Genomic DNA, 15,732 nt, shown 5'->3' with positions numbered 1-15,732 from the left:
CCAATGGAAGTGTGAGCTATAGTATATAAATGTGTTAGTTCTTTATTGGTTTTGTGTATGCCTCTACATTCTGAATGTTTGAAAAGTTCCCTTGAGTCACCTTTGCTTTCTGTTTTCCAGCTCACAGACAGAAATGGATAAATCATTACACTCCAGAATTTTCAACAGACCAAGCAAAAGTAAAGACTCCTTGTTAGTGAAGGCTCATCAGCATGTGATACCCGCAAGAAATGGTATCTTTACAGCCATACAATATATTACAATTCTATGTTATATATGTCTGCATAAACAGAAATTTCAGTCATTCAACATGCTTTCAAAAATATAGCGCAAACGTTAAGATGTATATTTTAATATGAGTACTTTTTCAAATTTGTGAGGGATTATGACCACTCTTTTTTTTTTATCTGAATGCAATGCTCAGGTCAGGGACCATTAGGGGAACTATATTAACATTTGTAAATCTCTGCTTGTCCTCATTGCGCTTTATCTGATGAAAATCCCTTTATTTACAAAAAATAACATTGGTAATAGGAATCATTTACAATAGTACAAGACAAAAAACTTTCTAAGGTATCTTATTCATCAATTTCCCTGCAATAAAATGAGCACAAATCAATAAACTACTGAGTTTGGTAAACCTATATGAAATAAAGGAGGGTCTAACCTGGCATAGTATGTACAATGTATCAAGGTCATAAATGTTCAGTACTAATAAACCAGTAAGACCTGGAAGAAGTTCAAATTAAAGAGAAATGTTATTTACATTCCTAAGTGTACTTTTACAAACAGGCCCTAAGTTAAAAACAGATATGTTTACATTTAATATTATTGATGCATTTAGAACACATAGGGGTTGGTTTACTAAAACTGGAGAGTGCAAAATCTGGTGCGGCTCTGCAAAGAATCCAATCAGCTTCCAGGTTTAGGCCCGGTTAACACTGGTGTGACATACATTCTGACTTGGAGAGCACATGTCGCATCAATAGTTGACTATGAGAGCCATCTTAACTGGTCTTCCACAACTGGGTCCGACTTTGAAAAAGGTTCCTGCACGTCTTTGGTCCAGCTTTGGTCCATTTTCAGCCCATTTAATATCATTTAAGTCGGATCAAAGTTGGATCATCCTCTTAACTGATCCGACTTGTGGCATGCAACATCTACTCTGAGGATCTTGAAGAGAAACCCCCATGCCAATGTTTTTTTTAAAAAAAGGGAGTAAGGTTTCCCCCAATTCCATACTAGGCCCTTTGAGTCTAGTATGAATCTTGATGGGGAGCCCCACGCCGTTTTTTTTTTATTCTGGCGTGGAGTTCCCCCTCAAAATCTATACTAGACCCTTATTCGAGAATGCAGCCTGGCAGGTCAGGAAAGGGGGGGGTTGGCAAGCGCCCCCATTTTGGACCATACCAGGCCCCATGCCCTCAACATGGGGGGTCGGTTGGTTTTGGGCAGGGGCTTTGGGGGGGGGGGCATGCAGAAAAACTCCCTAACAGGGTAAAATGGTAACCTGAACGGTGAACCCTATTGAAGTCTATGGCAGCCGAACAGGGACACTCAAAAGTGCCCATTTTGAAGGCTTAAGTACAAGTAATTGGCCATAAAAGGAGGTATGGGGGTCTGGGTACTGCCCTGGTGGACAGGTATCAATACACATTTCTTAACAATAAAAATGATGGGTCCCCATGTTGATGGGGTCAAGGGCCTCTTCCCAACAACCCTGGGTGGTGGTTGTGGAGGTTTGTGGGCAGGGGGCTTATCAGAATCCGGAAGCCCCCTTTAACAAGGGGGCCCCCAGATCACACCCCCCATATGAATGAATATGTACCCCTACCCATTCACCCTAACTAAAAAAAAGCACAAACAACAAAAACATAAGCACTCTATAGGCTGAGAAGAGGAGGGCATGTGCAAGAGTAAGTTCTGGTTAAATGTCCATAAAGTTCAAGCATTGGCTGATTGCTGGAAAATTGAGAAATACTGTCTGTAAAAGGCTGCAGGCTCTGATGAGAGCTAGAAGGAACTCAGTGGAAATGAACAACGAGAGAGAAAGGAGAGCAGCGCCATCTAATTGCAGTATAAAAAATGTGTTTAATAACAACAAACAAATACAAACTCACAAGATGGGCATGATAAACTGGCATGTAAAGGGTTCATCCACTCCAGTGGGAGGACGAGCAGCGGGGATCCAGAGAATCTTTGCTGGTTCCAGCTGTGCTGGTTGTTCCCAGCACTTCCAGGGAAGGCAGTGTCCCACAGAGAAGGCAAGCCTGAAGAAGAAGCATGCATGCTTTGAATGTGCGCACCTCCCACTCCACCTTCTACCCAGAAGTGAAGTTAGCGGCTCTTCTCTGTGGGACACCATGTACCCGGAAGTGCTGGGAACCACCAGCACAGCCGGAACCAGTGAAGATTCCCCGGATCCCCGCTGCTCGTCCTCCCACTGGAGTGGATGAACCCTTTAAATGCTGATTTATCATGCCCATCTTGTGATTTTGCATTTGTCTGTTGTTATTAAAAGCATTTTTTTTTACTGTGCTTAGATGACGCTGCTCTCCTTTCTCTCTTGTTGTCCAAAAAAAACAGTGTAAATAAAAACAAGAGATGTTTTTTGACAAGTCCTTTATTAAAAATTAAGAATGTCCCCCGTGGTAGCTCCAACGTGTCTTCTTTCTCCTTTTCTTCTTCCCCCTCTCATGCACAATGCTGGATTGGATTGGGCTCAGGTAAGTATAGAGGGCGGGGCTTTTGGGGGGGGGGCAGGGATTTTGCAGCGCAGAAGGTTTTTCACCTTAACACATAGAATGATCTAACATGAAAAACCTTAAAGCTTTAGAAACTCTTTAAAGCTAAAAAAATAATTACTAAAAAAAAAAATATATATATATATATATATACATATAATGTTAAAAAAATGTTTGTTATATTACTGAAATCTATACATGTGCATATCTGATAATTTCATATCCAATCAGGAGGTAGAGCTAATGCCTTCTTTTCATATATTTCTGGATTCTTCCTCACTTCCACTGTTAAGAAAGCACATTTATTACATAGCTCCATAGTTCAAGCTGAAAGTAACAAACACAACTGAATGAGTCAAAGTAATGGCTCAACCCCCCTTTTCCTAGCCCTTCTCCATGCTCTGTTCAGATGGAGCTTTACAAATATCAACCAGAAACAGTCTGAAAACAACCAACTTCTGCTGTGCTCTTACTTACAATACTTATCCAGGGCCGGCCCTACCATTGGTCCCGGTGGGACCATGGGACCCAGGCGGCACTTAGAGAGGAGCGGTCCCCGGCAGCCTCTTCTCTTCTTCGGCTAGCTAAAAAAAAAAAAAAAGGTCCGCGGCCGGCCTGACATGCACACTGTGCATGTGCCACCGCCGCCGCTCGGAAAAGCCCGTAAACGCTCGGCTATTTCCGAGAACAGCCGAACATGTACGACTTTACCGAGCGGCGGCGGTGCATGCGCAGTGTGCATGGCAGGCCGGCCGCGGACCTTTTTTTTTGTGACGGGCGACGCCATTTTTAAATCCTAAGACGCCCTTTAGGAACAGGTAAGTGAGACTGCTCCACACACAGCCACACTATCTGCCATTATGCGGGGCTGCAGGCATACTACAGAAGATGCAGTGCTGCGGGCATGGTACATGCCCGCAGCACTGCATTCTTTTGCACCATGCCCGCAGCCCCGCATTCTCCTGCACCATGCCCACAGCCCTGCATTCTCATGCACCATGCCCGTACCCTGCATTCTCCTCTACCATGCCCGCAGCCCCACATTCTCATGCACCATGCCCGCAGCCCCTCATTCTCCTGTACCATGCCCGCAGCCCCACATTCTCCTGTACCATGCCAATGGCCCGCATTCTTCTGTACCATGCCCGCAGCCCTGCATTCTCCTGTACCGTGCCCGCAGCCCTGCATTCTCCTGTACCATGTCCGCAGCCCCGCATTCTCCTGTACCATGTCCGCATCCCTGCATTCTCCTGTACCATGTCCGCATCTCTGCATTCTCCTGTTCCATGTCCGCAGCCCCGCATTCTCCTGTACCATGCCCCCAGCCCCGCATTCTCCTGAACCATGCCCACAGCCCTGCATTCTTCTGTACCATGCCCGCAGCTCCGCATTCTCCTGTACCATGTCCGCAGCCCCACATTCTCCTGTACCATTTGGGCATCCCCGCATTCTCCTGTACCATGTCTGCATCCCCGCATTCTCCTGTACCATGTCCACAGCCCTGCATTCTCCTGTACCTTGTCCGCAGCCCTGCATTCTCCTGTACCATGCCCGCAGCCCTGCATTCTGCTGTACCATGCCCACAGCCCTGTTTTCGCCTGTACCATGCCTACAGCCCTGCATTCTTCTGTATTATGCCCACAGCACTCCCTTCTCCTGTACCATGCCCGCAGCCCCACATTCTCCTGTACCATGTCAGCAGCCCTGCATTCTCCTGTACCATGCCCGCGGCCCTACATTCTCCTGTACTATGTCCGCAACACTGCATTCTCCTGTACCATGCCCGCAGCCCTACATTCTCCTGTACCATGTCCGCAGCACTGCATTCTCCTGTACCATGCCCGCAGCACTGCATTCTCCTGTACCATGCTCACAGCCCTGCAGGGCACTGTGGCACTATAGACAGTAGAAAGCCTGGTGCGCTCATCTGCCCAGTGTCTACTGCTCTGTCCTGCTCTTGCTGTCACTCCGTACAAACTCACACTCCTCTGACTGCTTTCATAGTCCTATAGAATGTGGGGGCCTCTTGGAGGGTGTGAATTTTTTGGGGGGGGGGGGCAGCATTTCATTCTCGGTCCCAGGCAGCACAATGTCTTGGGTCAGCCCTGTACTTATCCAAGCATGTTCCATCAGTCAGCTTTTAGGATTGTTATCCTTTACAAGACTGTTAAAGAAACACTGCAAAAAATCAATTTATAACATAAAAAATATAGTTTTCTTGAATAATGTAGGCAAACCATATTTTTCATTTTCAATTACCTTTTTATGTCATCACTTTAGTTAACCGGTTGCCTACTGCGCACAGTATATTTACTATATATATGCCCCTGCCAGGCAGAGTGACGTAGATCTACGTCACTCGCCTGTCACTGGAATCGGAGCCAACAGCAGGCGAGCACGCGCCCACTGAGGCACACGCCCGCCTCGGCTCGTTCAGGGAGGAGTGTGGGCGTGTGACCGGTGGACCCGATGTCCACCGGTCACTCGCCGATCGTCGGTACAGCGGGAGAAAGGCAGAGCGGCTTATGTAAACAAGCCGCCTGTCATTCTCCCCTGTGTAAAAATGAAGATCAGACGGTTCTACTATGTAGAACCGTTGATCTTTGTTTTTACACCAATAGCCATGTCCCACTACAGTTAGAAGCACGCCCCTAGGACACACTTAACCCCTCCCTGTCCAATACAGTTAACCCCTTCCCTGCCAGTGTCATTTTTGCAGTAATAGTGCATATATATAGCACTGATTACTGCAGTAATGTCACTGGTACCCCCAAAAGTGTCAAAAATGTCAGTCAAGGGTCCGATCTGTCCGCCGCAATGTCGCAGTACCGCAAAAAAATCGCAGATCGCCGCCATTACTCGTTAAAAAAAAACCCACCAAAAATGACAAAAATCTTTCCCTTTGTTAGTAAACGCGATAACTTTTGCGCAAACCAATCAGAATACGCTTTTTGCGATTTTTTTTACCAAACATAGGTAGTATAAAACAATTTGGCCGAAAATGTTAAAAAATTTTGATTTTTACATTTTTTTGGGGGGGGAATTTCATATATAAAAAAGTGAAAAATATTGTTATTTTTGCAAAAATTACGCTCTTTTTTTGTTTATAGTGCATGATCAAAAAATCGCACAGGTGATCAAATACCACCAAAAGAAAGCTCTGTTTGTGGGAAAAAAAGGACGTGAAATTCGTTTAGGTACAGCGTCGCACGACCGCGCAATTGTCCGTTAAAGTCACACAGTAAAAAATCGCAAAAAATACCCTGGTCAGGAAGGGGGTAAAATCTTCCGGGGCTTAAGTGGTTAATATAAGAAATTTCAACGTTTTCTATACATTGCTATCAGTTTGCAACCGTACAGATGCAATGCCAGTGGGCAGGTCATGTTTTTATTGAGGATTTGCAGTTGCATTGTGTTGTACATCAACACAAAAGTAAATAAATATGATAAATGCGATTTAACAAATGGCTGCTGCCACAAAGCAAACTATTTAGTATGTGATTTCCTTTGCAACAAATAATAAGTCTTCTTAGGCAGCTTTATGCACCATCAGGCATGATTGCTTTTCATTTTTAGTCTTCCTTGACATGACCTGCTATTTAAATGAACAAAGATGATATAAACCGTTGTATCCTCATTTGATTATCTGCAGATAAATCCAGTTTTCTACCACTAATCTGCTGCTATATGAGCCAAATCAAATGGATGATATAAGTGCTGAAGCTTTTTCAGCACAGAGTGTGCCTGTGGGTGTGCTTGTCCTCCAATATTTATACTGTTTTTTTCCCCTATCGGTTTATACTTGATATCTGTCTGTATAAACTTAGTTCCATAATCACAGTTACTGACACTGATGTGTTTGCTGACACAGATAATACAAAAATATTCTCTAAAATGCTTTAAGTACAGTTATCACTATAATAATTTACACACATAAGTTTGTGGTTTTGACAATACCCAGATGATTTACATGAAAAAGGCTTTTTGACCTTCTTTGCACATTCGCCACAAGTATGAGCTCTTGTTGAACATCATGTCTAGTACTATAATTGTCCATTTGGATAGCATTCGGGGGTAGTAGAAGATGCAAGAATCTAAGGCCCACAATGGCCGCCTGTGTGTGTATTTGGCTATTTGCCAATAGTTTTGCCTCCTATGATATGGATGTTCAGCACTTGCATGGTGCAGGCCAGGCCACTAAAAAGAAGAAGCATTGAGTCCCAAACTGCAAATTTCTTAGAATTTCGCTTCGCTATCCACTCTTTGTATTTAGCTTCACCCAACACAGTTTCAGAAAAACAATTTACATGCGTGACAGAAGTATAAATTATAGAAGGATAAAAGAACTATGCAAAACACTTATATTTTTTGAGTATTAAAAACCAAATTCAGTTGCAAAAAAATAAATAATTGGCCACTCCAGTTAAATTTGAGCATGAAGAAAAGAGCATTGCTTATTCTTTATTTATAAGCTCATTTGTCCATCATAATCTCCAAGGTGTGCCTTCTCAGGGATCTGACCAGCAGGGAGCCCAGACAGCTTTTGGACCCCGGTGGTGGGGTACCCAGTCAGCTTCTAGGCCCCGGTGGTGGGGCACAGTGAAGCATCCGGAGGCTGTTCCTTAAGACGGAGGAACTGTCAGGACCTGGTGTCACTGTTTCCCTGGGTGGAAAGCTGTAGTTCCAGAGTCCACCAGCAGGTGTCTCCCAGCAGTCAGCAGGTTCCCGTTATCAGTTCCACCTGGTCCCAGCTGCTGGGAAGGTATTTAAATCCCTTAATGCTAGTTCACCTTGCTTCAGCATTTTGATTTCCTCGCTACGTTAGTCTGATGCTGGTGCCTTTTATCCTGCTCTCGATCTTGCTGTTGCTTTAGCCCTGCATCCTGCTGTCTGCACCCAACTGCCTTATACTGTATATGCTCCCCTTGTTCCTGTACCCAGTCCTGAATATCCCTTCCTTGCATCTCTGGTATTCCCTGTTACCCATGTCCCCCATCTTGTATATGTTATATAGTGTATACAGTATATTGTATGTAGTTAGGTTTCTGCTACTTAGGCATTTTGCATTATATGGTTGTGGTTCACTTGTATTTTTATGTTCCTTGTGCTCTATTGTTCGTTGTTACTTCTCTATATATAATCTGATCTCAGTTTCTAGGTGTAGCTACACAGATCTGGTCATCTCTGCCACTGAATCCTAACAGTATGGGTAATCCTACTAATCCCTAAATCTATGCATTCCAAATGCCAAGAGATGACCCTTTAGCAGCTGCAAGGATATTCTGTCGACACAGCTATATTTATTGTTTCTCAATGGCAATCTTTTTTGCAATTCCAAATTTTAGTTTTATAATCCTACATAAGAGGTTATTTGAACAAAGTGTATTTTTTCATGTTTCTTTTCTTTATTTTTCCTTGGTAATTCTGCCAAAAACACATTTCCTCCTGGGGTAGCAATGCTCACTGACTTCCCTAATATTAAAAGCGATAAAAAAACAATGAATTTGGACTGCTTATATAGATAACTCAGTTTAAAGCCCAACCTCAGAATAAAAGTACACAACACACTTTAATTTCTATTCCCTTGCTTTCAAAAACCTGCCCCTCCCCCACCTGCTCATATGCCCTCTAGGATGCCCACTTGCTCTGTAACAAGCTCATCTCTGTTTATGACCTTATTATCTCCAGCTCCTTTAACCTACTTTCCGTTACTAAAACCGTGTTTCAAGAATCAGACTCTACTTTTTCAGCTGTACTTTCCACGGTGGTCTTCACTTGATTCACTTACCCAGCTCCAGTGAACAAATCTCAGGTGGGGTTGTAATCCTATTTCCACACAGCACTTCTCAAGTTCCTCTTACACCTCTGACTGAATCCCTCTCCTCTTTACAAGCTCACAAAATGTTTTTCTTCATTTTCTCTGAGGATTGCTGTGATTCATTGGCCTTTTGGATGGGTATCATATTTCCTTAATGACTTCTGCAAATCCTCTCTATCCTCTATATACCCACTATCATTCTTGTGATTTTAACAACCCTGTTAATGCTAATATCCCACGCACTTCTCAACTTTGACACCTAACCTCATATTTTGACCTAACACATAAAACACATATTTCTATTTACTCTTATGGCAACACCCTTGACCATGTATTATCCCACCTCCATCTCCTTTCAGCCTCTTAAACACCCCTTTTCCTCTGCCTAATAACAACTCTATCCATTTCAGGCTCACCCTGTCTTTAACCCCCTATCCCTCCAACCAGCAAACAGCTACTTATAGAAACCTTCTCCAGTTGAAAACATCTCCATTCTGGTATTGGATACCTCTACAACAAAATGTAACCCCTATCTTGCCTTGACCTGGCCACTTCTGGCTACAACAACTCACTCCCTTCCTAAAACAGCTTCAAATCTTATGGGAAGGCTGTCCACAAGGTTTAGGAGTGTTTCTATGGGAATGTTTGACCATTCTTCCAGAAGCGCATTTGTGAGGTCAGGTACTGATGTTGGACGGGAAGGCCTGGCACGCAGTCTGCGCTCTAATTCATTCCAAAGGTGCTCTCTTGGGTTAAGGTCAGGAAACTGTGCAGGCCAGTCAAGTTCCTCCACTCCAAACTTGCTCATCCATGTCTGTATGGACCTTGCTTTGTGCACTGGTCCAAATTATTTGGTGTTGAGCGGATTATGTTGTGGGGTTTTAATTTCAGGGTTTGGACTTTGCCCCTCAGTTCCAGTAAAGGGAACTCCTAAGGCATCAACATACCAAGACATTTTGTACAATTTCATGTTCCCAACTTTGTGGGAACAGTTTGGGGTTGGCCCTTCCTGTTCCAACATGACTGCACACCACCCATTGCTGCCTCTCATTAACTCATTCAATGCACAGGACTTTGCTTATCACTTCAAAGAGAGATGCAATTCATGATGGAATCTTTACTGTCCTGTTATCTCTCCCTAACATACCATGTCTACCACCACATTCAATATCCACCCCTTTTGACCATGTCACAAACCTTTCTCTGATGCCATCTTCACCATCTGCCCCCTGGATTCCTCCCATAACTATGATCACCCTCTTACTCCATTTGATGCTCTCTTACTCACATCTTCAATCTCTCCCTCTCTACTAGCATCTTACCATCCACCCTAAAATACATACATACGATGATCACCCCTATACTTAAGTAGCCCTCACTGGACCACACCAATCTGGACAATCTAAGATCCATCTCATTGCTTCTGTTTTCATACACAATTCTGGACGCCTAGTCTACAAATGTCTGAGCTTCTGCACCACTGATAACAACATTCTTGACCCCTGGCAGGCTTGCTTTTGTCTGCAACACTCCACAGAAACTGTCCTCCTAAAACTTAAATATTTACTTGACCCCTAAAGCAACTTATTATTGGCTAAAACCAATGGCCACTGCTCAGTACAGTAGACGTATTTGCTGTCTTTGACACAGTTTACCAGCCACTCATCCTCAAAAAAAAAACTTCAATCTCTTGGCTTTAGAACTTTGCTCTTTCTTGGTTTTCCTCCTACCTATATAAGCACTTCTTCAGTGCCACCTACAACTCTACCTCATCCTCTTCTCTCCCTCTTTTCATGGGGTTTTCCATGTCTATACCTACTTCAGTCTATCATGAATGCTGCTGCCAGACATATCCATCTTTCCAACAACTTAGTGTCCAGCATCTCTCTCTGCCATTCTCTCCACTGGCCTTCGATCAGCCAACAAATGCAATCTAAAATACCAACAATGACATACAAGGTAATTCACAACTCTATATCCTACTCTCTAGGAACCTCATCCCTTCTTTCCATGCTTACATCCAAAATCCTTTCAGAGCCTCTCCCATCCTTTGTAACCGCCTACCTCGACCTGTATGGCTCATCTCTTACCACCTCTACCTAACTTCTGGAGTTTTACTGTCTTGATCTGCTTAATCCTTGCAGTTATCACTTTACCCTATTGTTTTAAATTGTAATGTAACTTTGCCATCGTCTTTTCCTTTGCAAAGCACCGTGCAAACTGCTCCCCTTTAAACATTTTGTATAATAAAAAAAATATTTCATATGTCATTTTCCATTAATTTGCTTACAACTTCTGTTTTAATTGCAGATATTGAAAGCTTTTCATCAACTGATGTAATTGCTGACAGTTTAATATTGGAGACAGCAAATGGCTCTGCATCACCTCAGCAAATCACAACAATGGATACAGTGGGCAAGATCACAGTTTCTGGTAACAATTTTATATCAGATCTGGATTCTGATATGTTTAAGAGAGAAACTGTAAAGGATGGACATCAGCTGCCATCTATACCTGATGAAAACGAAGATGGCAATGAAATGAGAGAAAACTTGGCAGAGGGAATCGGTTTCCTTGAGTTTCAGTTTGATGGAGCTGCAGAGACAGTAAATGAGCCATCCATTAGAGAACACTTAATGGAGCACACAAGGAATACTGATCATGAGCTTACCTGTAATGAGCATGACCATGAAGATAACGATGGCAACTTTAATGAGTCCAAAAATCAAGAATACAAAGAAGGTTTGGATATAAAGTTGCAAGAAAGCGTTAACAAAAGTCTGCAGGACAATAGTGAATTTGAAGCAGGTGAATATCAAACTGCCTTTATTAATGAACAGTACAATGAAAAAAATAATGAACAAGACTTTAATTACAATAGTACACCTGATGATGTGACTAATGATAACAGTGTCAGTGCTAGAAGGCCTAGCATTCAACCCTTTGAAAGATCAGAAATCATCAGTGCCGATACAAAAAGCTTGCATGAGCAGTGAAAAACTTCACAGGACTTTACAGTAATGCCGGATGCAAGATGATCTCGGACATAACACTGTTTTACTAAGCCTAAAGTTTAATCAAAAGTACAAATGAAACTAAATGATTATATATTTTTACAATTCTGTTGTATTAAATATCAATACATAAATATTTGAATATACACAAATAAACAATAGCCTGGATTATTTTTAGGGGCTCAGCTAAGGGTATTTTCCCTCTAAACTGGTTAAAGGACCTAGGGTCCTAATTACATAAAAATCACAAAAAGGATATCCTTTGAAACTGTAATAAAGTGGTAATAAATCCAAAACCAAAAATGCAATATATTGCAGCTTAACAGTCATTAGATACTGAAGCTGCATTCACTTTCTTTTTTTAGGTTTTTTTCTCCTCTGTTTTCACCTGGCAATCTGGCCAGTAACACACCTCCTGTATTAGAGTGGCCCCACTCTGGATGAAGGAGTGAGGGGGGCACAACGGGACAGCAGCATTGTCAGTTGGAGGGGGTAAGGGGGGGCATGTTAGATGTACTTGCAGATTTAGATATAAGGGATAGTGGTATATTAGAGTGAAATACACTAACAACTTTTTCCAAGAGTTAATTACTTCTAAAGGGATGCAGACACTGCAACTTTTTCCAGAGCTCCATTCATGCCAGTCTTGTTGTGGTAACAAGTTATACACATGCAGTAACGTGAGTTTGTGAGCTGCGATTTCATTCATTGTGATTGCACCTTTAAAAACACATGTTACCTGCAATACAATGCTCTGGTAACAACATCTCATCACCTAAATTAAAGTCCAGCAGAAAGAGCTCTTGGCTGATATACCCTGCAGCATATCAGATGTCAGTGAATCATTTAGGTAATCTTTTTCCACCTATAACTGTGAGCTATAGATTCTGAGGAGATATTGGATTCTAAGCAGGTAAGATGTCCAATTTGTAGCGTGCAAGGAATTAGGATGTCGGCTGGGCTGTCACCAGATATGACAACTGCACCCTTTAAAGCTTGGACATTAAAGTGTATGTATAGGCAAAATTTTATCCTACTTTATCCTACTAGATGGAATAGGGTTAGAACTAGTTATCGACGGTTATCGTTTTTTTCATTGCCGATACCGATATTTTGGCAATCGCATATAGGTATCGGCCGATATTGGCCGATATTTTAGTACATTTAACATTTTGCAAAATAAACACAAATTTCGACACAAATCTGTTACTGAAAATTTAAAACTTTATTTATTAACAATTTTAACATTAAGGGCTCATTCTTCACACCTTAATTGTATGAGAACTGATAGGAAAAATTAAATTGCAGGGACATTTAGTTTCAGATCATTCTGATTGTGCATTAATGTATAATAAATTGCTGCAGTAGTGCACTCAATCACTGCAATAATTTGAAATCACTACTGCAGTGCAGTCAGTGTAAAACTGCTAGAAAAAAGACAGGCAAAACAACAGCTACACAGTGGATTGGACTGGAGCCAGTGGACTACCTCTGCACTATGGCACTCACTGCAACTACTGCGATCAGTGCTAAACTGCTAGAAAAAAGCTAGGCAACAGCTACATCAGTGGATTGGAGTCAGTGGACTACCTCTGCAGTATGGCACTCACTGCAACTACTGCAGTCAGTGCTAAACTGCTAGAAAAAAGCTAGGCAACAGCTACACAGTGGATTGGAGTCAGTGGACTACCTCTGCAGTAGGGCACTCACTGCAATGATTTACTGCAGTCAATGCAAAACTGCTAGAAAAAAGCTAGACAACAGCTAAACAGTGGATTTTAGTGGACACTACTCTTTTTAATACTCCTAGCTAAGTAGAACAATATTATACTGCAGAAAGCAGAACATTTTAGCATGTCCATGGTCACCTGTAAAAGGGCTTCTGTTTTGTTCATATAATGATGCCACTTCATAAACATGCTCAGGAGGAGAGGAAGATAGAGAAGCAGAGAGAGAGAGGTATCTTCTAGCATGGGAAGCAAGTCTTTTGTAGCCTGCCTCATTTTCGTTCCACCACTGAAGAGGATCACTTCTTTTGTAAATTTCTGGTTCCTTCAAATACACATGAAGTTCATCATCAGGGCTCATTATTGCAGATTCAGAAGAAGTTAAATCTTCCGCATCAGGTCCCAATAAAACAGTAGTGGGTGGCTGAGGCCAGAGCCTGTGGGTGGATGGCTGGCACCGTGACCGGACCATACTGCAGCTGGCTGCACACGAGGCTGTCCGAGGCATGGGAGGTGGTCTTAAGGCAGAGAATGTGTGCATCGCGTGGTGAAATTATGTCACGTATGGGCCGCGCAGGTGTGGGAGGCGGTGTTAGAAGGCAGAATGTGTGCACGCAACATGCGCAAAGACATCATGAAAATAATCGGCAATATCCATAAATCCAAAGGCGATTCTGATATATCGGGGGAAAGTGCATATTGGCCCTCGATATATCGGTGTTGCCGATAATCGGTCAATCTCTAGTTAGAACACATGTAAAGTTGTGCCCATGCTATGTTAATTTACCCTCTTCGTTTGTCCTGGTTGTCATTATCAGTGGAACAGAAAGTGATCAGAAATCCTAAACTGTAGAGTTATCACGATTACAGGAAATGTGAGGGGATGTGGCATACCCAGCAAATCCAATTTAGGGGAGACACATGCCCAGGGTATTGTTACTTAAGCTGTAAGTTGGTTTCCAGCCAATACCACACCAGCTTAAGTTCCTTCCTTGGGTGTTAGTGCAAGGAATGGTCCAGTGTGTTCCAATAGCAGAAGACCAGTTCAAACACACGGGCATGTTTCTGAGCATGGTTACTACTAGATGCTATTTTAGCATGCATGTGCAGATGAATTGGTTTGCACACTTGACATTGGTATTGGTGCCAAATGTAAATTTACAATGTGACAGGGATAGGTTACTGAGTGGTTTTCAGCTAGTTCCTGATTTACCTTTAATCAGACCTGGTATATATGCCTTCCCATGTATGAGCTGGCTTGCCTTTGAGCTGTATCTAGATTCTTGTCTGCCTTTTGTTGACCTCAGCCTGTGTTTTGGACTCTGCATATTGCCATCTGATTTGCTACCTCCCTGCCCATCTGTTAACTGACTTTGGCCTGTATCCTGCCTTTGCCTTATGTCTCTCTACCTTGCTGTCTGGTCGTTGTTGTCTTTGCTCTGTGTTCTAATGCTGTTCCTGCCTGCTGATTCTATACTTCATTACCTGGCTGTTGACTGCCTTCAGCTTGTGTTTTGGCTTTGTTCCCATTTACTGATCAGGCGCTACTGTGTTTCTGCCTCTGGTTCTTACCCGTTGGTCCACTGTCATCTGTGCATCACACCCAACAGCTAGCACTACCTGCAACATCAGACCTAACATCGACCTCCTGCTAAAACCTAAAAGGGTGTTGGAAAAGAGGCGCAACGAAAAGTCCCCCTTTTCTGCACCACCAGGTAAATGACAATCAGAAATAATTTAAAAGGGCCTTATCAAATCAGTAACAAAATCTCTGTGTGCATGTGGGATCACAAATATAAAGACTTGAAATGATTGTGAGCAACACTTATTGCTAATAAGTTCCGGTTATTGCTTATGTGTCAATCCCCATTAAACCTGATTATTTCCCATGAAAACTACAGTTTCTGTGCCCATAATAAAGTAAGCATTAAAAAAAATCTTTGGAACCTCAGCATGTTATTTGTACAGCTTTGATCGGTAATCTAACTTTATTAACCTCCTCGAATTTCAGGTCATAGTTTTGGGGCCTTTTTTCAAAGATAATTTTTTTCCACTAATATAATAAATAAATCATTTAAAAAAGGCAGCAATGTACAGCTGAATAGATTTTTTTTATATTGGTTACGTTAAAATTACCTAATCTTTTTGTATGTCAACTTCTTGTTGAGGTACAAATTTTCTGCCTAGGTTCCGTCAGCTCTGTATACAGAGAGTAAGCCTTTCCTGGAATTCTTCACTGTCATAGCAGCATGTTTAGTACCCATGTTTTACATACTGTTTATGTACAGTAACTGTTGGTGAAGTGTTATTTTAAAGACAAATAAATGTAATGTTTTGACAAATTATGTTAACTGCATGCCCAGAAAACTACAAATATAAAACTGGGTCAGATGAAGATCAAACAAGCTCTACCATATTTCTCTTCTATT

At 42.3% G+C, this 15,732-nt stretch overlaps 1 protein-coding gene across 1 annotated transcript in view; it reads left to right on the top strand.

The window, feature by feature from the left end:
- Window positions 1-11,638, top strand: part of LOC309548132 (uncharacterized protein) — a 707,228-nt gene extending 695,590 nt beyond the window's left edge. Inside the window, exons 99-100 of the mRNA XM_082248097.1 lie at window positions 121-233; window positions 10,873-11,638. Coding sequence (XP_082104223.1) covers window positions 121-233; window positions 10,873-11,558 — 799 coding nt within the window. The 3' untranslated portion in view covers window positions 11,559-11,638. The remainder of the gene's footprint in view (window positions 1-120; window positions 234-10,872) is intronic.
- Window positions 11,639-15,732: the final 4,094 nt, after the last annotated feature.

This window comes from Pelophylax lessonae (genome assembly GCF_965119305.1).
Source record: "Pelophylax lessonae genome assembly, chromosome: 2".
NCBI classification, from domain to species: domain Eukaryota; kingdom Metazoa; phylum Chordata; class Amphibia; order Anura; family Ranidae; genus Pelophylax; species Pelophylax lessonae.
Note: the sequence above shows the minus strand (reverse complement) of the source record. Positions and strands in the feature narration are given on the sequence as shown.